The sequence below is a fragment of the Tursiops truncatus genome, chromosome 15 (genome assembly GCF_011762595.2).
Source record: "Tursiops truncatus isolate mTurTru1 chromosome 15, mTurTru1.mat.Y, whole genome shotgun sequence".
Lineage (NCBI taxonomy): Eukaryota > Metazoa > Chordata > Mammalia > Artiodactyla > Delphinidae > Tursiops > Tursiops truncatus.
In genome coordinates this window covers 5,996,591-6,023,492 of record NC_047048.1, presented here as the reverse complement: position 1 = coordinate 6,023,492, position 26,902 = coordinate 5,996,591, and the positions used below count along the sequence as shown (strand labels likewise).

The 26,902-nt window shown below is 57.0% G+C and overlaps 3 protein-coding genes across 9 annotated transcripts in view; 1 reads left to right on the top strand and 2 right to left on the bottom strand.

The window, feature by feature from the left end:
* PDAP1 (PDGFA associated protein 1) overlaps positions 1 to 26,131 on the top strand; it is a 30,175-nt gene extending 4,044 nt beyond the window's left edge. The window contains exons 3-7 of one of the 3 annotated variants that reach the window (XM_033840678.2): positions 1,015 to 1,125; positions 3,227 to 3,348; positions 4,295 to 4,446; positions 4,637 to 4,705; positions 5,586 to 6,319. In XM_033840678.2, coding sequence (XP_033696569.1) covers positions 1,015 to 1,125; positions 3,227 to 3,348; positions 4,295 to 4,446; positions 4,637 to 4,705; positions 5,586 to 5,644 — 513 coding nt within the window. In that variant the 3' untranslated portion in view covers positions 5,645 to 6,319. Of the gene's footprint in view, positions 1 to 1,014; positions 1,126 to 3,226; positions 3,349 to 4,294; positions 4,447 to 4,636; positions 4,706 to 5,585; positions 6,320 to 24,782 lie in introns of those variants that run through there. The other 2 variants (XM_033840680.2, XM_033840679.2) reach the window with 2 other exon arrangements.
* On the bottom strand, positions 7,659 to 20,515 carry ARPC1B (actin related protein 2/3 complex subunit 1B). Of its 5 annotated transcripts, none has more exons than XM_033840675.2 (10): positions 20,383 to 20,514; positions 14,074 to 14,150; positions 13,230 to 13,334; positions 12,569 to 12,791; positions 11,717 to 11,824; positions 10,455 to 10,661; positions 10,296 to 10,371; positions 9,165 to 9,370; positions 8,276 to 8,366; positions 7,659 to 7,980 (listed from the first exon to the last, which is right to left on the bottom strand). In XM_033840675.2, the coding sequence occupies exons 2-10, from the start codon at positions 14,135 to 14,137 to the stop codon at positions 7,942 to 7,944; spliced, it is 1,119 nt and encodes a 372-aa protein (XP_033696566.1). In that variant the 5' UTR covers positions 14,138 to 14,150; positions 20,383 to 20,514; the 3' UTR covers positions 7,659 to 7,941. The 5 variants fall into 5 exon arrangements, with proteins under 5 accessions (XP_033696566.1, XP_073648003.1, XP_033696567.1 ...); XM_073791902.1 differs by lacking the exon at positions 20,383 to 20,514 and adding an exon at positions 20,234 to 20,289; XM_033840676.2 differs by lacking the exon at positions 20,383 to 20,514 and adding an exon at positions 19,541 to 19,791.
* Positions 25,965 to 26,902, bottom strand: part of ARPC1A (actin related protein 2/3 complex subunit 1A) — a 26,842-nt gene continuing 25,904 nt past the window's right edge. Inside the window, exon 10 of the mRNA XM_033840677.2 lies at positions 25,965 to 26,362. Coding sequence (XP_033696568.1) covers positions 26,324 to 26,362 — 39 coding nt within the window. The 3' untranslated portion in view covers positions 25,965 to 26,323. The remainder of the gene's footprint in view (positions 26,363 to 26,902) is intronic.

Here is a 26,902-nt window from a genome sequence, read left to right as displayed (position 1 = left end):
TGCTGTGACATGATGCCCCTGCCTTCCCACACCCCCAGCAGGCAGAGTGCCATTCGTTCCTTCAGACCTTGCTCAGCATCCCCTCCTCCGTGACTCCCACCCTTCCCCCTTCGGTCGAAGCTTAGGCGGTCCCTCTATTCTGTTCCCCCAGTCCTTTTTCCAGCCCACTGTCAGGAAACAGAACGTGTTTCCATTGTTGGTGTCCATGTCCCTACCACACCATTAGATCCTCACCTGGCTAAGGGCCAAAGGGAGCACAGTCAGGCTGGATGAGGGGTACGGCTGTGAAGTGTCAGGGAGACTGACACTTCATGCCCATCAGAGGGGCGTGGGGTGGCGTGGGGTGGTGGGGAGGGCCTGGTGGAGGAACCAGAGGCTGACCAGGACCTTGGAGAGTGTGCGGGCAGGTGCTAAGGGGCAAAGGTCATATGGTTTTTGTAAGGGATGTTTTTGGCTGGGAGGCAAGAAAGGTAGAGGGAAGCGTCCTGTCGGCGTGTTGTCATGGGAAGCTGGCACAGCCGGGCCTCTGTGTGGGCAGGTTGGAGTGGCTGGCCCGCCACTGACGGAGAGTGGAAAGCAGGGGGCCTTGCCCAGGACAGCAAGGACAGTTTGGCAGCTCCACGTGGCAGCAGGGAGAGCGGGAGGGAAGCTGAGCAGGCCTGTGCTTTCCAGCCCCACAGCCACGTCCTTTGGACCCTAGGAGACGAGCTGCTCACCCTGGTTGTCTGAGGTACCTGGGCTGAGAAGAGGAGCAGGGCCTTTTATGGCTGTACGAGGTGGTGGTTGGACTGGAATTGGCTTCCAGGCTGTGGAGCCTAGTGGAGAGGCTGCCTCCGACACAGGTCCCCCACTGGAGGCCAGCATGGCAGAGTGGGGCTCTAATCATACTTGGCCGCAGCCTTCTGGGGGCCTGATTTCTCAAGGTCCACAGTCTGGGGGTGGTGGCGGCTGGATCACAGTCTTGGGGGTTTGTTTTGCATTTTTGATACCTCACGTTGTCCATTTCTGAAACAGGAAGAAGAGGAACAAGGAGAAGAAGGTGGAGATGGGGCTGCAGGTGACCCCAAAAAGGAGAAAAAATCCCTAGACTCAGATGAGAGCGAGGATGAAGAAGATGATTACCAGGTACTGAGTCTGAGGGGGGCCTGGGACCTAGACTCATCCATTCAGCAAACATTACCCGTCCCAGTAGTACAGGCAGAGTCCTTGCTCTTAAGGGTTTACATTGTAATAGGGAGGTACAGACGATAAGGAATGAATGAACAGTATGATTTCAAGCAGCCAGAAGTATTATGAATAAGACAGACCGTGATCGAGGGTACTTGGAGTAGTGTGTGCTGAGGTGACTTTTAAACTGAGATCTGAAAAGCAAGGTGGAGCCAGCTGTGTGAAAACTGTTGTTCAGAGTAGTCGAGGCAGCCAGGTTAGCAAGGGCAAAGGCCCTGGGAACAACCTGGGCAAGTTCAAGGAACAGAGAGGCTAGCGGGGCTGTGACTTGGTTGGTACAAAGTGGAGTGGTGAGGAATGAAGGAGGAAAGGTTGGCAAGGGCAGCTCCTGTGCAGCTGTTGAAGGGTTTTGGTTTCATTGTGGTAGGTAGTGGGCAGCTGGCAGAGGCCTTGAAGTAGGAGACAGAGATGACCAGATTTGCTTTTTTTTTTTTTTCCGGTACGCGGGCCTCTCACTGTTGTGGCATCTCCTGTTGCGGAGCACAGGCTCCGGATGCGCAGGCTCAGCGGCCATGGCTCACGGGCCCAGCCGCTCCGCAGCATGTGGGATCTTCCCGGACCGGGGCACGAGCCCGTGTCCCCTGCATCGGCAGGCGGACTCTCAACCACTGCGCCACCAGGGAAGCCCGCTTTTTTCTTTTTTTAATAGATTTTATTTATTTATTTATTTTTGGCCATGTTGGGTCTTCGTTGCTACATGTGGGCTTCTCTAGTTGCGGCGAGCGGGGGCTACTGTTCGTTGCGGTGTGCGGGCTTTTCATTGCGGTGGCTTCTCTTGTTGTGGAGCATGGGCTCTAGGTGCACGGGCTCCAGTAGTTGCAGCACGCAGGCTCAGTAGTTGTGGCTCACAGGCTCTAGAGCACAGGCTCAGTAGTTGTGGCGCATGGGCTTAGTTGCTCTGCGGCATGTGGGATCTTCCCAGACCAGGGCTCGAACCCCTGTCCCCTGCATTGGCAGGCGGATGCTTAACCACTGCGCCACCAGGGAAGCCCCCAGATTTGCTTTTAAAAGATTGTTTTGGCTCCTCTGCCGAGAGTGAGTTGTAAGGTGTTGAGGGTGGAAGCCGGGAGACGGCAGCAGGTATCCAGATGAGAAATTGTGGCTGCGTTAGGCTGGTGGCAATGGCAGTGGAGAGGAGTGGGCAGATTCAAGCCATGTCTTAGAGGTAGACTCATTGGGGTTTGCTGAGGGAAAGAAAAACGAGGTTGTCCTTAGGATTGGGAGGAACGGGGTGGGTGAGGGCTGAGTCTCCAGTTCTGTTTCAGACAAGTTAAATTTGTGATGTCAGGTATCTGGGTGGAGGTGTAAACGTGTAGCCGATTGGGTAGAGGTGCCTGGAGCCCCGTGCAGTGCTCAGATTAACTGGCGTTTGGAAGCTGTCTCCCTGGTCTTTTAAAGAGAAAAGCTGGGTTGACAGGGCCTGAAACTTTGATCGAACCTGTTACGCCTAGCACTTGTGCTCTCACTTCTTTCTGAACTTCCCCAGGGCAGGTGGGAGGTGCGAGCTCCAGGTTCTTGTGCCGCCTCCCCAAACCTGTAGACTGTGTGACTCGTTCCCAAGTCCCATTTCCCCGCCGTCACCCGGATGGCTAGGGATTGGCCCACCCTGCTGTGGGGATCCAGCATGGCTTGTTGCAGTCAGGCATGGCGTTCCATGGAAAACTGCTTTCAGAGGCTGAGCTCGAAGTGAGGGAGTAACTCTCTGTGCTGAGAGCTTGTGAGTTGGCCTCTGCCGCCTGTGAAACTAGGATAACGATCCCTGGTGGCTGGGACTAGGCACAGGATGGGCTCTGGTCACCCGTACTCGCTCTCCCTGCATCTCCCCAGGTGGTGAAGACACCCAAGCACTGTTCCCACCGTGAGGCTGGGCCAGGAGTCACGTGGCCTGGGGGTGGAGCGGGAGTTTGTCCTAGTCCAGGAGGATGTGGAGATGGGGAGTGGCCTTCAGGGGCTCTGCAGGCCAAACTTCTCTGACAGCCGGCTTCTTGTCCTATCTTAGCAAAAGCGCAAAGGTGTAGAAGGGCTCATTGACATTGAGAACCCCAACCGGGTGGCACAGACAACCAAAAAGGTCACACAGCTGGACCTGGATGGGCCCAAGGAACTTTCAAGGAGAGAAAGGTAACCTCTGCTTCTGAGCCTTGTGACTTGGGCCCGGGGCTGAGGCCCCCAGCTCCTCTGCCCTTGCTTCCTGGGCTCTTGAGGTCCCCAGTGGCTGGTGGGCGCTCTGGCTCCGGTATTTATTTCTCTGTCATCTCATTCTCCCAAAGGCCCTATAGAAGCTTCTCCCCCACAAAACAAAGCAGAAAACAGAATTTTTTCCCCCAGTGGAAGCATAGCAGGAAAAACAGAAATTATGCTGTAGCCCCTTCCTCCAGGGCACCCCACTCCAGGGATACCTCCCTTATCCAGCCTGATCTGACCCTTCTCGGCCTGCATCCATCCCTGATGTTGTGGCCATAGGGATTGGGAGGGGACTGGGGACCGGTGCCGTCCAGCACTGTGCAGGGAGGTCCACCAGCTGCCCCAGTCCTCTCTGAGTCCCGGGTGAAAATGGAGCTGCAGAGAGCTCGCTCACAGGCTGTGCAAGGATCACACCAAGTGCTACAGTGCCCTGCACACAGCTGGTCTTTAACAAGTTGTTCCCTGACTTTTCACGGCCACCAGGTGACCAAGGGCCTTATAGGAGGTTGAAAGCTACTAGGAAAAGCCACCCTGATTTCTGTCCTGACTGGGTTGCTTGATTTAAATCCACCTTGCTGTGCTGACTCTGTGACAGCTGAGGGGGGTCTCTGAAAACCCCGTGGGGAAGGCCCACAAGCTTGGGGTGTGATTGGAGGCTGCTGAAGAGTCTCCCCTTCCAGCAGCTTCTTTCTCACCAGTGAAACCCCCTCTGAGGTTGCAGAGTGACAGCCACTGCTGGCTTGTTTGCTGAGTGTCATCAAGGAGGGGGCACATGGAGCTAGGGCCCAGGCCTGAGTGCTTGGGCTTTATTCTGGCTCCCGCATCCAGCTCAGCTGCTAATGGTGGGGAAGATGGCCCCTGTGACACCATTTTACCCAAACAGAGAAGAAATCGAGAAGCAGAAAGCAAAAGAGCGTTACATGAAAATGCATTTAGCGGGGAAGACGGAGCAAGCCAAGGCTGACCTTGCCCGGCTGGCGATCATCCGGAAACAGCGGGAGGAGGCTGCCAGGAAGAAAGAAGAAGAGAGGAAAGGTAAGTCTTGAGCCGCTGGTGTGGCAGCCTGACTGGTTCTGGACAGGCCACCAAGCCCTGCACTTCAGTGTCCTTGTCATGAAGTGGTATGAGGTCAGACTGTTCGGTAGAGGCCTACCGTGTGTGGGGGGAGGGCGGTGTGGGTGTATGTGCACGTGCGTGCCTGTCTGCCTGCCTTTCTCACTGTCAGATGGAGGTGGGTGTTCCTGCCCGCCACCTCCCAGGATGCTAGGAGAGTCCAGCAGCAGCGGAGTCAGATGTGAGTTTGAATCTCAGCAGAGCACTGTCCACAGCATCTGAGGGAGGCCTCAGGATGCACCTACCTTAGAGGCTAGAAGGTTCCCCTAAGGTCTCTGGTGTCTTGTGTAGCCTGGAGAGCTGCCTGGGGTAGCTCTTCATATGTCAGCATTTCATATTTCAGCTGGATGTCACAGATGATATCTGGCCCAGGTGTCCCTCTTCCTCCCTGCCTTCCTTCCAGTGGGGCCAAAGGTGGTAGGGATTCTTCCAGGCCAGGTTGGCTGTGGGGAACCGGTCTGCTTTAAAGGAGCATTTGACTCATGACCTTCTGGCTTCATGCACTCCTCTCTCCATCTGTGGGGGGCCATGAGTGTGTTGGGATCTTGCTGTCCTGCTTTCTAGGCCTAGAGATGGGAAATCAGTTGCCCTAGGGCATTGTCACCACGTTGGAGATACCCAGTAATCTCAACTTCCCACTAGTAGCTCCTTTCACAGACCTCAAGCAGCAAAGGACCTCATGTGTAACTATTTGAATGTTGCTGATTGCAGGCTTCAGAATCCACGGGGAGAGGTTGGAATTACAGGGCTCTGCCTGGGGGGTGGGCTAAGAAGAGTTTCCATTTGCTCAGTAGATTGTGTGTTGGTGGGCTTTTGTGGAGGGGGCAGCCACCCAGACTCCACGAGAATGTCTGGACACGTGGGTCCGGTGGCTTCCAGGGGAGGGCGTCAGTCCGGGCCCTTCTCTTTGGGTCGCTTCCTCATCTGCCAGCTGAACCAGTTGCACAAAATGTTGTCTGAGGCCTTTCAGACCTACAGTTGTATTATGGTTCGGGGGTGTGCGGGCTGTGTATGTGGAGGGGTGGTGTTGTCTTGTAACTCCTTCCCTTCCTGCTCCTCAGCAAAAGATGATGCAGCTTTGTCAGGAAAACGAATGCAGTCGCTCTCCCTGAATAAGTAGCACGGCCTGTGGGAGGAGATAGCAGGGAACTGGGCCGTGCTGCCAGGACCTCTGCCGTGTCTCACCCACCCTGTGCCCCGGCGCCACTGCAGCAGCCCCTCGCGGCGAGGAGCCCCCCACGGCTCCTCTTCATCTTGGCACAGAAATCGTTTGGGGGGATGGTGGGTGGGGGGAGGGGCAGCTGCTATCTTTGAGACAGAAAGATGCAGGACAGCATTTCATATGTAACCATTTGAATGTTTTGGCTGTTTTTAGAATTCAGAACCCTTGTGGGGGGGGGGTGCCTGGGAGGTGGGGTAAGAAGAGCTTCCGTTTGTCTGGTCGATTGCGGGTCAGGGGGCGGTTGAGCCGCAGCAGCTGCTGACAGGTTTGTGATGGACGACCCCTGTCTGTGTTGCCCCGGCGCCCAACTGGGGGGCTGTCGCCTGGGAGCCAGGGCCCTGGGTCTCTGAGGGTCATGGCTCATCCCCAGCCAGTCCCCTCTGACTGAGGCTTCACTCCTGACCTTCCCACCCTACTCCCTACCCCCGACTGACTCTGGCCAGGGCCCGGGCCCATTCTTAACCCTGCCCATGGATCATTTCAAGAAACCTGTTTACTGTGTAGCCCCCAGGCAAAACATGCTCCACAAGTCCAACTTGTATATTTGGCAAATTAAACTTGACATTATCGTAATTCTGGTTCTGTGATCTGTCTCTGGGCCCCCATGCCTGGGCTGTTTTCACCCAGCAGGACAAGGTGTCACTCTCAGGCAGGCCCACCCCAGGGTTCGGGTGGCACCAATCCGGGTACAGGGACTGGACCCCGGGCATCCGAGCTGGGAGAGACTTCAGGATACAGGAGCCAGCCCCCTCCCCTCCTTTAATCAAGCGGGGACCTTAGGCCGGAGGGGCCAGGGACCTGTGCACAGTACATAGCGTCCTGTCCTCCTGGTGCCCCCTGGTGGTGACAGCCTCAGGATTTCAGGGCTGGGAGTAAGGGACCCAACACCCAGCATGACTGCTAGGCATTACCTTGTTCGTGGTGGGATGGCAGTGGGGAAGCCGAGGCTTAGCACAGTCACGTGGGCGCCTGTTCTGCTTCTGCACCCCTCCAGGAGGGGCACCGCCTCCTAAACAGCAGTCCCCTCTGCGCGGTCCTGAGAGGCGAATGGGCGCCAGGCAGGGAGGGACTCGGTGAAGACTAAGGGGAGCTGTGTAGCCTGAGCTGTCTCTGGGGACTGAGAATTTTTATCTCCTGATTTAAAAAAGAATCAGTGGGTCTCCTCTCACCGAGGAGACTATCCTGAGGGACAGGCCCTAGAACAGTGGGGGGGGGAGGCTTCCTTAAGTATCATTTGTCCTGAAGATGTGGACAGTTCACAATTAGATCTACTGATATAATTCATTACCTAGTTGGACTAAAAGAAAAACCATGGTTACGTAAACAGGTAACTAAAAAGCATGTGAGGGCTTCCCTGGTGGCGCAGTGGTTGAAAGTCCGCCTGTCGATGCAGGGGACATGGGTTTGTGCCCTGGTCCAGGAAGATCCCACATGCCGCTGAGCGGCTGGGCCCGTGGGCCGTGGCTGCTGGGCCTGTGCGTCCGGAGCCTGTTGCTCCGCAATGGGAGAGGCCGTGGCGGTGAGAGGCTCACGTACCGCAAAAAAAAAAAAAAAAAAAGCACGTGATTAAACAAAAACACCTGAGTAAAACAGGAATGGAAAAAAAAGTCCTAAAAAATGATGAGCAGTTAGTAGAAACCAACCGCAAACATCAAATAGAGAAATAATAAGTTTCCACTAAAGCCCAGAACCAGCCCACAATGTGCAACCACTTGTCTAGGAATCTGACTGCTGAATGAGTGACAGAAAAGACACCTGGTCCTGGCAGCTCCCAGGCTGGACTGCAGCAGGGAAGGAACCATTTGGGGGCAGCCTCTTGGGTTTAAGGATCAGCTGTGCTGGCAAACAAAAATAAGCTACCAGTGCTCTGCCCAAACTAACCTCTCCTTCTAGACACACAGGCCGGCGTGTCTACGGTTGCATTTTTATTACCTCCACATTTTGAAGCAGTTCATGACCAGCAGAGTGCTTTGGGGACATTTTTTACAATAAATGGAAGCATTTCTTTAAGAAAAAGGCAATTGTTCCTTCAGTAGGTAAGCCTCCCGCCCCTCCCCTCCCCTCCCCTCCCCACCTGAGGGAGCAGCCTGTGGGGACCCGAACTGGTACCCTAGAATCATTCAGCAAAGCGATCCTTCGCCTCCCTGACCCCCTTCCCTCAGCAGCTGGGATGAGGGCAACAGACTCCTCACAGGTCATTTGATCTTGAGATCCTTCAAGGCTGACTCCAAGCTCTGGAAGGAGACAAATAAGATGGGCTGGTTCTCAGCTGTCCTGCAGACACCCCACCCACAGGGACCTGGCCTGGGACAGAGAACCTGGTCTTTGGGGTCAGGCAGACCTGGGTTTGAATCCCAGCCCTAAAGGAAGGTGCTGCAGAGGGTGCCAAGGCCCAGATGCCAAGGAGCCCTCACCCCACTGAAGTGCCCTGCGGGAAAGAAGGAGGAGGACTGGGGCATCCAGGTGGCTGCCAGGGAGAAATGGGCGGCCTGCGGGGAAGCGAGGCGGTGGGGGGAGGGCAGGCCTCACCTTCACGTCCCAGATGCTCATGCCGCCGTCCATGCCTGTAGTGCAGAACTGCGAGCACTTGGCCTTCCCCCCACTGAGCACCGAGATTTGGCTGCAAAGAGGATGAGGGCTTTACAGATCCCAGCCTGTGCCTGGGCCGTGCTCCGGCCCACTCTGCCCTCCAGGAGCTCCCCAACTTTTGGGGGAGCCCACCCCAGTGAGTGTGAGTGTGTGTGCCCAGCAGGGACAGCCCAGGAGGCCGGGCTGTGAAGGATCACAGAGGACAACAGGACGGGGCTCCTGAGTCTGCTTTAGGGACGAGCAGTAGTCCCTGTGCAAGGAGCACAGGGCAGCCGGGCAGCTGGAACAGGACGCACAAAGGCCTGGGCAGGGGGTGAAGGCACACATGCTGGGGGAATCAGAGTGATGGAGCATAGTAGGGTGGGGAGAAGAAGCAGAAGATGGCACTGAGTGGATGCAGGGCTAGTTCTGAAGAGCCTTGAAGGCCGGGCAGAGGAGTTTAGTTTGAAGACGTTGGGCCAGGCAGCCACAGGAGGGTTTAACTAGCCTAGGGGCAAGGTCAAAGTCTCCCCACGCTTCCTCTGATTTGTCCTGGGGTGGACGCCTGTGGCTGGCAGGATCCGGGAGTCTCTGGCTCTGGTTCCACTCTAGTTCCTCAGGGAGGCTGCTGCCAGACCCTTCATTCCGCCCCCCCCCCCCTCCAGTCACTGCCCGGCCACCCCCCAGAACGGTCCCACAGTGCGTCCTGAAAACTGAAAACGCAGAGCAAGGCTGACTGCTCTGCCCCACCTGATGCAAAATCTCAAGAGACTGACCAGCTTCCTAAGTGGGCCTGCACCTCGATGCTGCCTGGGTGGGTGTGGAGCTCGCCCTTCGGCCCCGCTCTCACCTGACACTGTTCTTGTGCAGTGAGTCCAGGCCCCCGCTTGCTGCCGTGCTGCCCTCCGAGCTCGCCTTCTTGTCGAGGTTCTGGAAGCGCTCGCGGGCCGTCAAGCCGCGCTGCGAGCTTTGCTTGGGCACGTCCAGCCGCCCACCGAAGCTCAGTGTCCCCGCGGCGCCGTCGTAAGTGAACAGCACCGGGAAGCAGTCGTGGCCCTGCAGCGGGGAGGGGCGGGGTGACATTGGAGCGCCCCCACTTTCCTCCCGGGGAAACCCAGGCCGAAGGGCAGGTGCAACGCCGAGGGGCGCCCGGCCACAAATCGGGGGGGTCCCAGAGTCTGGATGCAGGGCTTGGGTGTAGCACAGGGAAGCCGATGCCAGCTCGGGGACACAGTCGGCGACCCCAGGTGTAGTAACAGGGACTGGATGTCGGGGCTGAGCACCTAGGAGCAGCCCCCTCAGCCAGCAGGGCCAGTGTTCAGTTGAGAAAGCTGGTCTGGGACTTTCCTGGGAGCCCAGGGGGCCTTGTCCTGCCTAGACAGTTACACCTGCTCTGGGAGAGACCCCACAGCTGGACGTTTGTCTAGGCAGAGCAGGCCTGATCCCCCTCTGGGACCCCATTAGGTTTCCTGAGGCCTGAAAAGAGCCTTGACGGATAGGTGGGCAGGAGGAGGGAGGGAGAGTAGTGTCCTTCTGGACACACAGGACTGCACTCCCCCACAAGCACTCATTCTCTGAGTGAGGAGGTGTGGTCCTGTCATTTTCATTGGGCAATAAAATGTAAGCAGAAAGGTTAGGATCCAGGGCCCAGTTCTCCACTTCCCCTCCTCACTCCACGGGAGACAAAGCTCCCATCTGCACCGAGCAGAGCCCCCCTCACAGCGCCCACGCTGGACAGTCAAAGGGAGCAAGAAACAAACCTTTACTGTGTTAGGCCACTGCAGTTGGGGATTTTTTTGTTGTTGTTACCACAGCATAACCCAACCTATTTTGGCCAACAGAGATATGGATGGATGGGTGGGTGGATGGGAGGAAGGAAAGGAGGAAGGGGGGACAAGTAGAGGGCTGCCTGGGCATCTCGGGGCTCGCTGGGAGACCTGCTGTCACCGGCCCCTGCTCCCCCGCCCCCGCGCCCCCTTACCGCTGCCACCAGACTGTTTTCTGTGATGAAGGTCAGGGCCAGCAACGGCAGCGTTTCAGAGGCCAGAGTCGCAACGCTGAGTGAGAGAGAGACGTCAGCCACACCGGCCCCTCGTGCTCGGTGCCTGGGTTGCCCCCCATTCGGGTGACCTGTACTCACGCCATCTTCTTGTCGGCATCAGCCAGGCACACGGTGCTGTCATGGCTGACCCAGGCCACACGGCTGCCGCTGGCGGAAAAGCAGACCCCGTGCACCCAGCCGCAGCTGCTGCTGGACTCAAACATCAGCTCCCCGAAGGGCATCTTGGAGCCCCATGGGGTGGGTGCTGGCCGCTCCTCCACCTCCTTGATGTAGGCTGAGAAGATCCTGCCGGGAGAGGCAAAAGAGGGGATGACCGGGGGTCTGGGAGGGGCCTGACAAGGGACTCCCTCTCCCAAACTGGCCTGCTGAGGCCAGAGCACCCGGCTGAGTCCAAGGGTACTGTAGCCGGCTTTCCGTGACCTGCATCTTCACGCTCAGACAGGTCTGGGCCTTGGTGCCCACTTTGGGCAATGGTGTGGGGTCAGGAGGTCTCCCAGCTCAAGGTCCCGGGAGCTCCCAGGACCCTTGGGGCCCTCACCTGAGGACTGACCATCCACGGCCGACGTGGCTCCCAGGGCATCTCCTGTCCCCCCTCACGCTGACCACTACACTCCAGGGCTAGCCCCTAGGATGTGCCCCCCCTCCTGCTCTGCACCGTGAACCAATCCTGCCCCCCTTCCTGCCAGCTCCACCAGTTCCACTCGCCATCCCAGGGCCAGCCCGGACTCATCTGACAGGTCAGGGTGCCAACAAGAGCCTCATCAGGACCTCCTCCTCTCTGTGCCTGGGGCCTCTGGTGCCTGCTGTAGCGTCATTTCCCAGGGCAGATGCAGAAACCCAGGCCATCTGCCTGGAGCTGGGAGCCGGAGGCCTTGGGAGACTCGGGGGGCGGGGGGGTAATGGGCCCAGAAGTGACAGCCAGCCAGTGGCAGGTGGAGACTCTTTGTTCCAGGCCTTACGATAACGAGGCAGGGTTTGTTCCAGCCTATCAGTCATTATACCTTAATGTGAAAAAGTACACCCACTCATTTTCCCTCAGATAGAAGCCAAGAAGCTGAAGGAGTGGGAGGTTCTCATGAGTACAAGAGGGCCTAGAAAAGAAATCTTGCTGACATTAAGTGGTGGCAAGGGGCACATCCTTTTAAGACTCCACAGAGGCTGGAGAGAGGACCCAGGGATGACCCTTCAAAGAGCAAAACCTCACAGAAGCTCGACTGAGGCCCCCAGGTCACCTGCTGACAGCAGAGCTGGTCTGGAAGGTGGGTCGTGGGGCTCCCAGGACGGAGCTCCCCTCCACCCTCCGATCCCTGTCCCTGTGTCGATGGCAGGGCCCCCCTCACCGGCACTTGAAGTCGCAGGAGCCGGCGGCCAGGAGCACGTTGTTGGGATGCCAGTCCAGGCTGAGGATGGTGGAGCGAATGGGCTTCTTGATGTGCTTGCAAACCCACCTGGACACGGCAGGCAGACAGGTAGGGAGGAGACAGGGACACACAGGTGGGCACCCGCCAACCCGGAGGCTCCAGGCTCCCACTGGGCCCTGTAGACCACAGAGATCCCAGGAGGAAGGGGCCTGGGTCCAGGCTAGCAACGTGCCAGGTCCCATCCAGGGTGGGGACGCCATCCCTGGTCTTGCGACAAGCCTGGGGCAGCTCAGTGAGAAGTCACGAGGCCGCTAACTGGTCAGGGTTGGATTTGAACTCGACTCTTGGACTCCAGCCTGACCTCCCACCTGGCCTCTGCCCTCAGGGACCCCGGGGAGAAGATCATGACGTGCCTGGGAGCTTGTGAGTGGGCCCTGGAGTGTGATGGGCCGGGAGCCTTGGGCGAGTGATCTGCCTCAGGGCCTTTGCTCATCTGTAATGGGACTGCAGCAGACGCCCAGTCCAGGGGGCTGATGGGAGTGGGTGGGTCAGTGCCAATACGTGTGCAGGGCTTAGCGTGATGCCTGCAGAGGCGGCCCGGGTGCTGCCTGGGCCCTTATTACTGAGACAGAGCTGTGGGAGGGCAGGGGGCTGTGCAGAGAGCCTTTCGCCTCGCCTCCAAGGGCCAGAGAGGACACACTTCCCCAGGGTCATGTGAACAGGGGTCCTGACTCCCCGTCCCGTGCTTTCTGGGACCCTCTTGTCCCACCACCTGTTGGTCTGCAGCCCCAGGTCCCTCCCAGCCCACTCTGGCCCCACCCAGGCACCCACCAGTCGTTTTCCTGCTCAAAATAGCAGATGGAGATGACACGGGAGCCACTGCCCACAGCAAACTTGTTCTCCTGGGGAGCCCAGCGCACACAGCGAGCGGCGCGGTTGATGCGCAGGATGACGAGCGTGGGCTTCCATGTGCGGCCTTTCAGCGTCCACACGTAGGCATTGCGGTCTGTGCCGCAGGTCACGATGCGGTTACTCTCGGGGGCCCAGTCGATGCCTGTGGGGTGGGAGGAGGCACTAGGCTGAAGCCATCCAAGCAGAGGTGGCTCTACAGTGTACGCATGGGGGGCCTTAGAGGCCACAATCGGGATGAAAGCTGCTCCAGGGGGTACTACTGGAGTTCACTGGGGGTGTTACAGCTCCCCCAGCTATCAGCAAACATGCTGGAAGGCCAAGCCAAGAGACTGAAAAGAAATGGGTCCTTGGTAATGCTGAGCTGCTGGATCACACCTTTCCTGAAGCCCTTAAACTTCTGAGTTTTTCAGTAACATAAACCAATCAATGTAATCCCTTTATAACTTAAGCCACTTTGAATCAGCGTTCTGTTACTTGCAACCCAAACTATCCTACCTAACATAGTGAGTAGGTGGATGGCCCAGCCCTGCCCTGTCCCCTGCCTTCTTTCAGGAAGATGACCCCAGCCAGCCCAACCCACCTGTCACCTGCCCGTTGTGCTCCTTGAGCTCGTGCACCTGGACCCACTTGTTCCCACTCTTCTCATAGATGTGCACCTCGTGGTTGTTGGGGCAGATGGCGATCTCTGCAGGAGAGACGGGTGGGCGTGGGGAGGAGGCATGCGTGCCCAGGCTCCCCCATGACTCCCCACCTTCTCAGGCCACCTGAGCAACACTTTGTCCTCTGCTAATGCACTCTCCTCCTCTGCCTCAGGTCCTGCTGGGCCCCCCTTGGGATTCCTCCCCAGGGGCTGGCCACCCCTCATCTGCATCCCCCAGCCTCAGTGTCCCCAAGGCAGTCTCGCAAACCTGCGGGAGCTCTCCCTGCCCCCTGCTCCGCCCCTGCTCCAGCCACGGTCTCCTTGCTGCTCCTGATGACACCAGGCTCTGCCACCGCGGGGCCGTTACACCCACCCTGGCCTTCGCACGCTGGCTCCGTCACCTCCTTTGGGTCTCCATGCAAACGTCACCCCCCTGAAAGCCCTTCCCTGGCCCCCTTTTCTAAACTAGTGCCTTGGCTCCATCGCTTTCCCCTCACCCTTCATGTTTCCTCAGAGCTCATTTCACTGCAGGTTACATTTCCCATCCCCAAACCCTCCCGTAGCCGTGAGCAGAGGGCAGACCCACTGTTGTGCCCACCCAGTCCTGGCACCCAGAGCAGTGCCTGGTGCAGGCAGGGCCGTGCTCTCGCCTCCAACCCTCGATGCCCGCTCGCCTGGCTGCCCTGCTTGGGTCCCTTCCCTCCTAACACTCAGGATCTCAGGATCGGGGGTCAAGCAGGGGGACAGCTTCCCACGGCATCCGATGGTGGGGGGGGGTACTCACGGGTGCGGTCCTTGTTCCAGGCATGGCAGCTGATGGGCTCCACCAGGAAGCTGTGATAGGCCATGGCTGCTCGGCTCCTGTGCCCAAGACAGAGAGGGAAGCCAGGTCAGCCCCGCCCTGCCCAGCCAGCCTCGCGGGAGGGCAGCCAGGGGGCCACCCTGGCCTCCCGACTCTGGCCTAGCGCTTTGCTTCCCTCCTGGGGCCTCAGTTTCCCTCATGAAACAGCAGCTCTCATGGGATGTGTCCGAGGCTCCAGGGTACAAACACAAAGGATGGGGTGGGGAGTGGAGGCGGGGAATGGGGGTGTGCGCGAAGCCACTACCATGAGTGGGGTGTGCTGGGACCCTGCCCCAGACAGGCCATCACTCATCATCTGTGCCTCAGTTTCCCCAAAGGTGGAAACTCTCGCTCCCCAGGAGTGAACCAGGTCTCCTGGCCTTTGCACATGCTGTTCCTTCCCTCTGCAGGGAAGGCCAAGCTTGATGTGCCTTGGAGGCCAGTTCTGTCCACATTTCACACCAGCGTGCTAGTCTCTCTACACCACCAAATGTCCACCCCTGTTCTATGTGGCAAAGTCCTGCTCAACTGGAAAGACCCAAAGAGAGCATCACTTCCTCAAACCCATTCTCTCCCCACCTCAGCTTCCCACTCATGGGTAGAGCCCAGCAGCACTGCCTACCAGCTGTGTGACCCCAGCATATCACTCGCCCTCTCTGAACCTCAATTTCCACATCTGCCAAATGGGAACAGGAATCCGGTCCCCCGCCCGCCAAGGTGTTAAGAGGGTGAAATAAGACGACACACCACGCCTGGCACATAGTAGGTGATCATGAAATGGCAGAGCTTTGTCTAGAATGGATGTGCCGGCACCCGGCGTGCTTCACCTGTTTAGGGGTGGGCCTCCCGGCCGGACCAGGGGCCAATCCAGGGGCCCACGAGCCTCAGGTCTTCTCACTGGCTGTTCCCTCGGCCTTCGAAGCTCTTCCCCCAGATGCCTGCACAGCTCCCACCCTCGCTGCTGCCATTCAAGTCTGTGTCCAAGGCCACCTTCTGAGCAAGGCTGCCTCCCACACCACCTCCACACTCCCTAGGCCCTAGTTTTCTCCAGGGGATAATCTTACTGAACGCGAGTTACTTTGTGCTCATTCATCCTGCCCGTTTGTCTTTCTCCCCCTGCTGGAAAGTAACGAGCTTGATGGAGACACACATTTCTGACCATCTTGTTTACATTTCTATCCCCGGCGCCTAAATGCGTGGCACATAGTAAGCACTCGATAAATATTTGATGAACACAATTGTTTACTGCCATCAGTGTCCAGCAGAGTAAGTTATTTTTTTAAATGTAAAAAAAAAAAAAAAGCCACACCACATTCCCTGAATGCTGCACTCACCAGCTCTAAGCCCTCCTGTATTCTCGACTTGAGCCCCAGATGACGGATGTGAGGGCTACGGTTGGAGGGGAAGCCACCTGCTAGAGTCACGTGGCCCTGACGTGGGTGTTCCCAGGCCCTCGGTCACCTCCCCCACCTGACTGGCAGGTTTGTGGCCCGGAGCTGGGCCCCAGGAAGGCCGCTCCTCAGCCTGGATCTGAGCCCTGACCTCCCCGGAACCCTGGGGTCTCTCTCTGCCCCCAGCGGGGGTCTCGACCAACACTCCTCTGGGAGGAACAGCACTGAGTTGCGGCCCAGGCACGAGGGTCAGGCTGCAGTGCCGTCCATCATACTGCTGGGGACTCCGGGGCTCAGCGACCACAAATCCTGCTTTAATTTATAGCAGGAAGTCCTGGAAAGTTCCTAAAGCGGCACAGACCACCGCGCACACGTGCACAGAGAGGGCAGGGACCACCACGCCTGTTCCCGCAGGCCTAGAGCATGGCCCCGAGTGGGTCCCTGGGCAACATTTGCTGAGAAAGAAGGTGGACACACACAGCCAGGCTGAGGCCACACACACGCGCGATCAGCCTTGCACGTGCGCATGCGCGCGCACGCACGCACACACCGCTCCCATACACACACGCATGTCAGCCTTGCATGCACACACGAGCACACCGCTCCCACAGTGGCCGCCTCCCCAGCCTCTGTCTCCTTATAAGGCCTCTTTGTGTAAAGCAAAGGCCCCGGAAGTGGCCTCGGAGCCCAGGTCAGCAGGCCTGACGGGGTTTCCCCAGGCACTTCCGCTGCATCCGGGCTGGGTGGGCGGGGGTCATCCACGTCTCCACCGCAGGGAGGGAGCACCTAGGCCTGTCCACTAAGCTGTGCTGCTCTGCCTGCCCCCATTCCCCAAGGTCACAAACGGGGCAGGGGGCGGGGCGGGGTGGTGGTGGTTAAAGTAAGAAACTCACTTCCAAACGCCAGCTAGGTTCTTCTTGGCCCCTGACTCCACAGGAGGCCAACCACTCCCTCCCCTTCACCCCAGGCGGCCCAGCAAAAGCCCAGGGGGTCCCTGGACCCTAGACTCAGACGGAGCAGAACCCAACTTCCCAGCTCCAACTGTCCCAGGCACACTGGCCGGGCATCTCTGCCCCTTGTCGGCTCTTGGTGAGTGTCCAGACCTATGGGCCGGGCTCTAACAGCCTGTCTAGGGACTTTTCAGAGTTCCAGGCTGTGAAGATGGAGACACTGGCAATACAGAGGACAGCGGCCCCCACACTTGCCAATATCGTAGCTGAGAGGGCTTGGGGACCCTGCCCATTGTTTCCTGGGACCCAAAGGTTCTCAAGGGGGAGAGGGAGGGGCTGATAAAGATGACCACAGCACAGTGGGACAGGCAGGTTCAGAGCACACCTATCAGCCGATCACACTTTAGCATAAATTCAGACAGAAATACTCCCTAGTCTACTGACCCACACTGTAAAGGGGGGAGGGGGTACGGGTGGAAGGGGTGGGAGAGAGGAAGACGTGTTTCCCCCTTTTCATAACTTTTTCATAACTTCTGCAAAGCGGTTGAAAGCAGCAGGGCCTCCCGAGGACTCCCTACCCCCACAGGTTACAAATGCGGAAGTGGCAGCCCAGGGAGGGGAGTGGCTTCTCCAGCCACTGCAGGCTTCAGGATCATGGGATCATTCCGTGTGGTCAGATCCAGGAAAACAGCCTTCACACCAGGCCACCCCGCCACGGGAACTATGTCTTAATCATTCCCAGGGAAACCTCTACCCTACCGAGGGGCGGGCACTGCCTGAGTGTGGACAACGCAACAGCTCAGCGGTGTCTCCTGGTGGAGACAAAGGCAGGCTGAGGCCATGGCCCCGGGAAACCCACCCACTCATCGCTGTGACCCTGTGAGTCAGCACTGTGTACCCATTTGATTGTCAAGGACAAAGAGAGAGGAAGGGGCCCTGAGGATGGCGTTGGGACTGGGAGTCCACGTCTAGTGCTCTGTGCCCCCATCACCCTGGAAAGAGAGTGAGGCTGGGGGAGCACGGGCCAAACCCTGACAAACTCCCCCAGCTGGCTCTAACTGTCCCCCACCAGCCTGGAGCCGGGATCTCTCTGTGCTCCAGGTAGCTCTTCCCCCGTGTCTGGCACACAGTAGGTGCTCAGGATGAATGGATGGGGGATCACGCAGGGCTGGGAGAGCAGCATGATGGCTGGGAAGAGCTTTGGGTCTCCAAGGTGGGGCGTGGGTCTCCAGGCAGGGGGTGCCAAGGACCATGTACCGGGGTGTGGACATAAGCTGCACGGGGACAGGTATATTTGTTTTGTTCACAGATGAATCCCCAGTACCAATTAGAGTGCCTGGCACATAGTAGGTGCTCAATAAATATTTCTTGAATGTGGTTGCATGAATGAATCACATCCGTCTTATGGTATACTTCTTATAGACCAGCCCTATTATTTCACTGGTACATGTATGCAATCTGTAAATATTTACTGGGGAGTATGCGCTCAAGATTTTTTCCTGATAGCGTCAATGATCCAAAAAACTTGGAAATCGTCAATCTAAAGGGTCCTCTGAGGATTCGGGGAGAAAACAGCTCCCTTCCAAAGCAAGGCAAGCCAGGCGAAGCCCCCAGCTGCCCAGCCAACGGTCTCAGGCCTCCCATCTCTTTCTTACATGCTGGGTGCAAATTCTGACTCTCTCCATACTGACTGGGTGCCCTCCGCCCATGTTTCCCCCACATCTCTATCCAGAAAAGTCTGGGGTTGGACGAGGCACCAGCTGTAGGTTCTTTCTTGCTTTCAGAGAAGCTTCGCCGGCCCAACCTTCTCTGAACCCAGAGGTTTGACTGCATTGGAGGCTAAACCAGGCAGGAGCTGCGTGGAGCAAGGATCTCTGCTCTGCAGGCACTCAGGGAAGTCCCCACCCAGCTCAGCCACTCCAGGGAGCTGCCAGCAAGCCATTTTGCACACGTGCTGAGCTGTTACTCAACTTCCTGTTGTATGTGGAACAGCCCTCCTCACCCCAACAGACCAGCCAATCCTGGACCAGCTCCACTCTTGAGGTCTTACAAACCAGGCAAAATCAAGTCAAGAAACACAAATGAAAATAATCATAAGGCACCATAAAGCATCAGCTAAAATAATCCAAACCAAACAAAACCTCAAACACATAAAACTCAATGCTGGCCAGACTGTGGAGAAATTCTCATTTGTTGCTAATTTGTTCAGCCTTCCTGAAGGGCGATGTGGTAACATTCAATCCAACCAACTGGGTGGGAACAAACAGAAGAGAAGAACACAAACAGGAACTTAAAAATTGTTAACATTTTTGGTGGCATAAATTCATTTTGGTGCTAAAAAATAGCCGACTTTTTTTTAAAGCAAACATGTTCATAATAACCCTCTTTAAAATGGTGACAGGATAGAAAACTCCAGATGACTACAAATATGGAAAGAGAAATAGTGATATGAACATGTTGTTATAAGACCTATGTGGATAATATACAAACACTTATGTAATTAGCTATGTAATTAACTAACTTACTTGGCTTTTTTTTTTTTTGCCACTTGGCTTGGGGGATCTTAGTTCCCCCACAGGGGATCCAACCAGTGCCCCCTGTAGTGGAAGCACGGAGTCCTAACCACTGGACCAACTTGGCATCTTTAAATGCCCAGAATTTACCCAGGATTTTGACATACATTCTCTCTTTTACACCCTAAAACAAGCCCAAGAAGTTTTCCAGTGTTTGTTTTAACCTTCATCTCGTACAGGAGGAAACAGACTCAGACAAAAGCAAAACTTTGCTCAAAGTCACCCCACTCCTAAATGGCACAGTTTGGGATTCTGACCCCAATCTCAGAGTTTAGGTTCACCTGGACACTTTGATAAATGTAGGCAAGCCTTATAAATAACAGCAAGGACAGTAACAGGGCATGTTTAGTCCCTGTGTGTGCCTTACACTCATGATCGTATTTAAGCCTCACAACTTGAAAGTTCCCCATTTTCCAGATAAGCAAAGTTGAGGCCCAGGGAGGTTAGGTGGCTTGCAAGGTCGGTGGCCAGTGATGGAAGAAGCTGGCGCTCTTACCAGTTTCTGGTCCCGGAGACCTCGCTGGCGGGGGTGCTCTTAACCACCGGGCAACACTGCCCGCCAGGCGGGAGGGGCCGGGGGACAGCCCGGAATAACCTGAGAGCCTCGGTGTCCGCACCAGGCTAGCTCCTGCGGCTTCACGCCAGTCACTACTGTGTCACTGTCACCGCCCGAGGTCCCGGCCCTGGCCGCGGTCCCCACGCCGCCGGCAACGGGGGGCGCCGCTCAGAACGCTCCGGTCTAGCGCCCGGGAGCTCAGGAGGGAGCGTTCCAGACCCGGCCCGCCCCTCCCTGGACCGGACCCCTAGGACCTGGCCCAGCTGGCGGGAGGCGGGCTGAGGAAGGGGGCGGTGGCCGGCAGGGAGGGAGGGAGGGGAGGGGAGGGGCGAGGCGAGGCGAGGCGAGGCGGGCGGGGGCGCCAGCTCATTTCCCGGCTGGAGCAACCCGGAAGGCTGGAGGACGGAGGGGAAGTGACTGGGCGTGGGGCCCTCGGGCCCGAAATAACGGGGCACACCGACGGCGGGGCAGAGTCTGGGGGGGAGGGGGAGGCTAGGGGGGGGCGGGGAGGCGGACGCGCGGGCCGGGGCGCCCCGAGGGCGCAGACTACGGGGGGTGGGGTGGGGAGCGCTGCGGTTCCCTCGCCCGGAGGAGGCCGCCCGCCCGCAGCCCGTGCCCCGCGTGTCCCCTCACCTCCAGGCGGGCCCCGTGTGGCCCTTCTCATCCCCGATCTTCCGGCGGCCCCTCGTTGCGTCCTCCCCACCTGCATGAGGTCGCTACCCGCTCTCCCCACGCCCACCCCCCCCCCCCCCCCGCTCCGGGCAGCTCCCGCGCCCCCTCACCTCGGAGCGCCGCGGCCGCGGACTCTGGGCAGTCGACGCGCCGAACCGGCCCTGGGCCCCGCGCAGCTCTGCCACTTCCTCGTGGGCGGGGGGCGGGGCCTCCCGGCTCAGCCCCGCGGGGACCGGGCGGGACCCGGGCGGGCGGCTAGCGGTTGGAGAGCCCTGGTCCCGCCCACCCCCCGGGGCTGGGGCCGAGCTGACCCGGGGCGCCCTGAAGGCGTCCGCCCCTCGCCCCCTGGCGGGCGGGGAGACTGAGGCTCGGCAAGGGGGACACCGCCCGGGTGGGAACCCGAGCCCTGCAGGGCGCACAGCCCCCATCCCCGCGAGCGGCCGTGGGGAGCGCCGGTGACCGAGCAGCTTAGCTGCCTCTCCCGGCCTCGGGCCCTGGCCGCGCGGGGACTACCCCTCCATTCGCGATCGGATGCCCGCTGGGCGCCGAATGTGCGGGGTGTGGGCAGTCAGGGGAGCCGAGGCAGCCCGCCCGCCGCCGGGGTCCTCGCTTCAAAACGGGGCCGCCAACCCCCGGCTGGTCCAGTTCCTTCTCAGTGCCGACTTCCTGCCCCTCTTTCCACCGCAGACCGCTTCCGACCCTTAAGTTACCCAGCGGCCTGGCAGCCGCCTGTATGTGGGTCTTGGGCCAGGTAGGCCCGTAGGTCTCTCCATCCCTGCCCTCTGCCTCATCAATGGAGATGTGGCCAGGTGGTCCCTCCCGCTACGATTCAGCTCAGCTGGTCAGCCAGGCACTAAGCAGCATCACGGATGGGCGTGGGGTCTTCGTGGGTCTCAGGAGGTCCGGGGCCAGGCACCCATCCTGTCAGGTCTCCCCGCTTTGAGCCATGCTGTTTTTCTGTCTGGAACACTTGTCCCACCCTGTCCCCACCTGGCCCACTTCCCTTTATCCTGCAGGACATGAGTGAGTGTCTCTGTCCCTGACCCCCTCCTCAACAGGATCCTGTGCTCACCAGTCATGGCTCCCATTACACAATTCCACACTTGCGGGCAGCCGGGAGAATGAAAGGTGTCCAAAGGTGAGGAGCACTTTGAGGTGAGCACACAGGGTGCTTGGGAAACTTCAGCTTCAATTAGTAGGACCCTGGCCTTCCTGGCTCTGAGGGGACACTGAGTGGCTGTCAGCAGGGCCCCCCATCCAGCCTTGGCAAATCCAAGTGATGGCTTTAATCAGAAAAAAGTTTCAGATGGTCTGTACTGGCCACCCCCATCCCGTAAGGACAAGTGCAGTTTAATGCTGAGGTGACATTTGTGTCCCTGCCTTCCATTTACCCCTCCACAGCTTTGCAGATGCCCAGGGAACCATTCCAGGTGGGACTGAGCCCCATCTCTGATGGCGGCCCCTGAGTGCTGTCACCCAATCAGCGTGTGGTCTCCCCGCCCCACCTCCTGGACTTGTGACCTGAGACGGTGGGTCAAAGCAAAGCCCAGGATCTTGGATGAAGATAGAGGGGAAAGCAGCGCCTTCTGGAATTTGAACACGAAACTGGAAGAGCCACAGGGAAGCCCGACAACCCGGGGTGGGGGGGGAGCGTGATGGAGAGAATCCCAGGAAATGACGAGAGCCCTGGTCAACCTCTGACTGGCAACCTGAGCCCAACCTGCCTCCAGGGGTTTCTTCAGGTACATGAGCCAAGGAATCTACTTTTTAAGTTGGTTTGAGTTGCTTTTCTGTTACTCATTCCTAAAAGCATCCTAACAAATATGCACACCTGAGGACTCCCTCTTCCTCACGAAACTGAGCTAATTTGGTAAGACTCAAGCTTAGTGTGAGCGGGAACCATATTTGTATTATTCACTCTGCTCTTCCCGGCGCCGAGATCAGTGCCTGGCAGCCAGGAGCACTCAGTATGTATTTGCTGAATGAATCAATGAATGAACAAACCAGTGGGGTTAGAAACTTGAACCCACTTCCGGCTCTGCCACTTAACCTGTAGTGTAACTTGAATCTTCTTGCAGTGCCTGGGTTTCTGTATCTGTAAAGTGAGGCTAATTCCTAACAAGCACTGCCCGGCCACCTCACAGGCCTGCGGTCACTGTGGGAAGACCCAGTAGATGGGAAACACACCTCAAGCTGGGAAGCGACAGGGGTGTTATTTGAAATGGCTCCCTTGGGGAACAGTCTTCTAAGCCTTAAGTGGAGCAAGTCCTTGGGTGAGGAGAACCTGGTGGTGGAAGAATTTCATCTGGAGCTCAAAGAACAGCTCAGAGAGCTTTCTGTTTCTGCCCGGAATCTGCCTCCCCTGGTGCCCTGGGATGGAGGTCCTTCACTCTACCTTCTTCCCTGCCTTCCCAGGATTCCCAGGAGGCAGACACACACCCAGGCTGACTCCTCAGTGCTGGCTGACTTGAGCAGGGCCATCAGCTGGGGTCTGGGGCAGCGTTTCAGGGACATCAAGGTCCTCCCTGGCTCTCTGCTCCTTCCTTCTTGCTGCACTGGCCTTACTGCCTCCTGGTCACAAGATGGCAGCCTAGCTTCAGGCTTCTGGACTCAGGAGGTGGGGGGCTGGCCAAGGCAGCGGGAAACCAGGGAGGAAAACCTTCCAGAAGCACACAGTGCTATCTCCTTCTGTCTCAGCCCCTGCCCACCCCCGAATGGGGACCATAGGTCTCCCCCTGAGATCAAAGAATTGACACCCGGTACCAGGAGGGAAGAGGGGAGACCCTGGGCCTCCTTCCAAGGCCACGCACACATGGAGGTCTGGAGCACACACAGCACTCCTCAGCCGGGGCCTGCTCACACCCCTTCCAAGCCACAAGGCTCAACTGAGAAACCGAGGTCTACCAGGAGACCCCACAGGTATCGCCGGGGGTCCCCTCCTGGTTCCAATGACATCACCCTGCTTCTGAGTGTGGTGACAGAACTGGGCTGGGTCGCTAGGCATTTCCCCTGCCTGTCACCACCCAGCAGGGAGCGTGCTTGGCGGTTACCCCTGGGGCTCTGGAAAGGCTACCTTGATACAGGCTGCCCTCCCTCTCTGAACTTGAGTTTTATCATCTCTAAGACGTGGCAGTCACAGTTCTAACCCTGCAGGGCTGCTGTGAGGAGTTCCTGCATATCAGCTGCTTTCCTTGGTGCCCGGCACAGTGACCTTGTGTGCATGACACACATTCTTGCTGTGTTGGATCCGCCCATCCTTCCTCATCAAGCCCCACTCATCAAGCTCCTCTACCTTAGCAGCTTTCAAACTTTTTTTGACCATGACCCCCACAGACATATGTTGCGGCCTAGTCCACAGCCCCCTGTGTATCTGAAACAGAAGTACCATGAAGCAGAACTTACTACACACAATGCAGGATGTTGTTTTCTCCTCTAAGTACCAGCCATGATTTTACAACCTACAAATGGGCTCTGACCCTGTTTGAAAAACTCAGCTCCAGACCATATTTCCTTTTTTTTTTTTCCTGCCGTGCCAAGTGGCTTGTGGGAGCCTAGTTCCCTGACCAGGGATCGAACCCGTGCCCCTGCAATGGAAGCACAGAGTCCTAACTGGACTGCCAGGGAAGTCCCTCCTCCCCTTTTCTGAATGGACCTAGTGGATTCATTTCCTGTTACTGCTGGAGCAACTCACCACAGAGTGGGTGGCTTGAGACAACGCAAGTGTCTTCTCTTACAGCGCTGGAGGTCAGATCTTCACAGCCCACATCAGTGGCTGGAGGGTGCTGGCGGGGTGCTGTTTCTTCTGGAGGCTCCAGGGGAGAACCAGGTTCCTTCCTGCAGCTTTTAGAGGCCTTGGCCTTCTCCCACCCCAATCTGTTCTTCTACCTTCTCATTTGCTCACTCTCCCCTGCCTGCCTCCCTCCTTTAAGGATTCTTGTGATTACACTGGGCTCACCTGATAATCTAGGCTCAGCTTCCCCAGCTCAAGATCTTTAACTTAATCCCATCTGCAAAGCTCACAGGTTCTGGGGATTAGGGCAGGGACATCTTTGGGGGGCCAGTAGTCTACCTACCACACCCAATATTTGAATTAGACACATACATAACTCACATAATTTTATAATGTATAGACCATCTGTACTATTCCACGTGGGGTAGCTTAATGGCCTCACCGACATCGCAGGTACCTGAGGGAACCCTAGGCCTTCACATCATTGCCTCACTGGGCACACATGAGAACTAAACCACTTGCGTGATTGCTGGGTCAAACTGAAGGGGCCATGCCTAAGCAATTAATCTGGGTTCTGAGGCCAACCCCAGTTTTCTCAGCATATTCTAGAAAAAACTTTTTTTGGTTAGCAGAATCCTTCATACACCACTTCCCACCCTACCCCACTCTGCTATTAAGGGTCTCCGGGGCCTAGTATAGGGCCAATGCCAAGCCTGAAGGCAAACCTCGGCTTTACTGAATAACAGGAACTGCTAACCCTTTACTACTCCCATTTTACAGGTGAAGATAGTGAGGCTCAGAGATGTTAACTATGTTGCTCAAGGCTACGCAGCTTGGCAGAACTATGACCTGACACCAAAGCCTCCAAAGGGCTTTGGCCACTGTCCCTCCAAATCGGTAGCGATTGTGGACCGAGGACTGCTCGGAGTCTCACAAGCAGGGCGAGATGAGAAGGGACCTTCCACCATCTCAGACTCCAGCACTGCGGGTTTCTGGCTGCCACGACAGGGATGGGCCTTCTTCCATGGACATGAGATGGCCCAAGTTAAAAGAAGAAAAAAGATGACTCTGGGCTTAAGTTCTTAGAGGCCAAGATAGTAAATTTGTTTCTTTCACAGAATACATCGTTTCTCTAAAAACCTCTGGAATGGCTCCCAAACCATGTGATTTAATGAAACTAAAAAGAAATTGGTAGCTAATTCCTGTTTCTTGGCCTGCTTTTGTCTATCCTTGTTCTGTCACGACAGCCTTGCCGATGTACTGGTACAAACACATGTACACAAAGGAGCTCCTGCCATCGGTGGGGGGGTGGGCAGGGAGGATGCCACAGCAAACGGAAGAGGCAGGTGCCCAGGTGCTGGGATTCTCTCCTGGAGGGAAGTAATGCTTCCCATGGGTTAGCAAAAGGGCAAATTTATTCTTTTAAGAATATCACGATGTCCTTTGAGAAGTGCTATTACCAGCGTTGTCCTAACTACTAGAGTTGTGTTGGAATCACTGCTCCGCTTCTGGGCACACAGCCATGCTCTAGGCTACGCTGTATTCATTTATTTGCGCCTCTCAAGAGTCTCAGCCTTGAAATGTCAAACTCTGTGTCTAATTATGATGAAGATGACTTAGTCTGGGCACAATAATCTCTAAACCAAAATGACAACTTGTGCTTTTTCTCTCCCACTGCACACTCCCCTGCACACGCCTGCCATGGGCACTGGGCAGGGGCTCCCTGGCTGCTCATTGGAGGCGGGTTTCTCTGCTGCCTGTATGCAAGCAGGCCTCCTCTGCCGAAGTCCTGCACGGCTAAAACACGGCATTCGAGAACCGGTTCTTTTGGGTAAAGGTTGTACAAGATGGCTCAATATAAGAAACTAAGAATCTAAGGTTCTACCCTAAAAACTAACTAGTATAACAAAGAATTTACCCATCTTTTCCTACTAAAAATGCAAACGGTATAAGGAGACAAAACCAAGAACACATTCAGTATTTTTATTTAATTTTGTAGCGAACAATTTACATACCTCCCCCACCCCTTCCTTTAAGTTAGTGTGACAATTTTCCATAATAAACTACTTAAAGAGAAGCTTTGGTCAAGAATGGAATGAAATAGCAAAACAAAAAACCAAAAAACAAAACCCAAATCACTGCTGCTTTTAAAAAACCAACACTTTCACCAATTATCCTCAAACAAAACACACAACAAGGTTTGCGCCATATGTGTCTTCAGTGTTTCCTGGCGGCCGGCTCTCCTGCCCATCATGCGAATGGCGGAGCTGCCCGGCGCAGCCTGTCTGTCCTCATGCTGGATCTGGGCGGCTCACTCAGCTTCACATTATCCGAAGGCCCTGGATAGAAGACTCTAAGGTCTGGAGAGCGGCAGGAAGAACACCGATGGTCAGTGGGGACCGGCCATCCTGGCGTTTTCCCCAAGGCACTACCCCACACCCCCTCCTTCCTGGCTGTGACCCGCTCCCTCTGAGACGGGCTCCGGGACTATGGCCTGCAGAGACTCTCCCAGGCAGGACTCTCCCTGCTGGCCCTTCCTGGCCCTGCGCCGCCTTGTCCCCACGGCCCCAGCCCACAGGCTCTGGGCACACGCCTGCTCCCAGGGCACGTATGTGCTTATCATCTGTGTCACTGGCCCTCACTCCAGGTGCCCTGATGGCAGGCACTCCCGTGTTTCTGTGGCCCCCATGCAGTCAGCCTGGTGCACAACGCCTAGCGGTGCTCAAAGGCAGATGGACCATAGAGGAAAATGCGCTGGAACTTCCCAGCTCACTCGCACAGGAAAGGACTTGGCCGCAGGGATCAAAGGATGAAGGGCGGAGCTACCTGCCCAGGTGGAGCTAACTGCACAGGTGCACGATGCCCCAAAGCAGGTGAAGGTAACAAGGGTGAGGAGAGAC

What these genes read in the sequence shown, in the direction of transcription:
- ARPC1B (XM_033840675.2), bottom strand. Translation starts at nt 14,137, where the DNA reads ATGGCCTATCACAGCTTCCTGGTGGAGCCCATCAGCTGCCATGCCTGG. An exon ending in CTGGAACAAGGACCGCACCC is followed by an intron (nt 13,335 to 14,073) that starts GTGAGTACCCCC and finishes TCTCTCCTGCAG; the next exon opens with AGATCGCCATCTGCCCCAAC. An exon ending in CTGCACAAGAACAGTGTCAG is followed by an intron (nt 8,367 to 9,164) that starts GTGAGAGCGGGG and finishes TCCTCTTTGCAG; the next exon opens with CCAAATCTCGGTGCTCAGTG.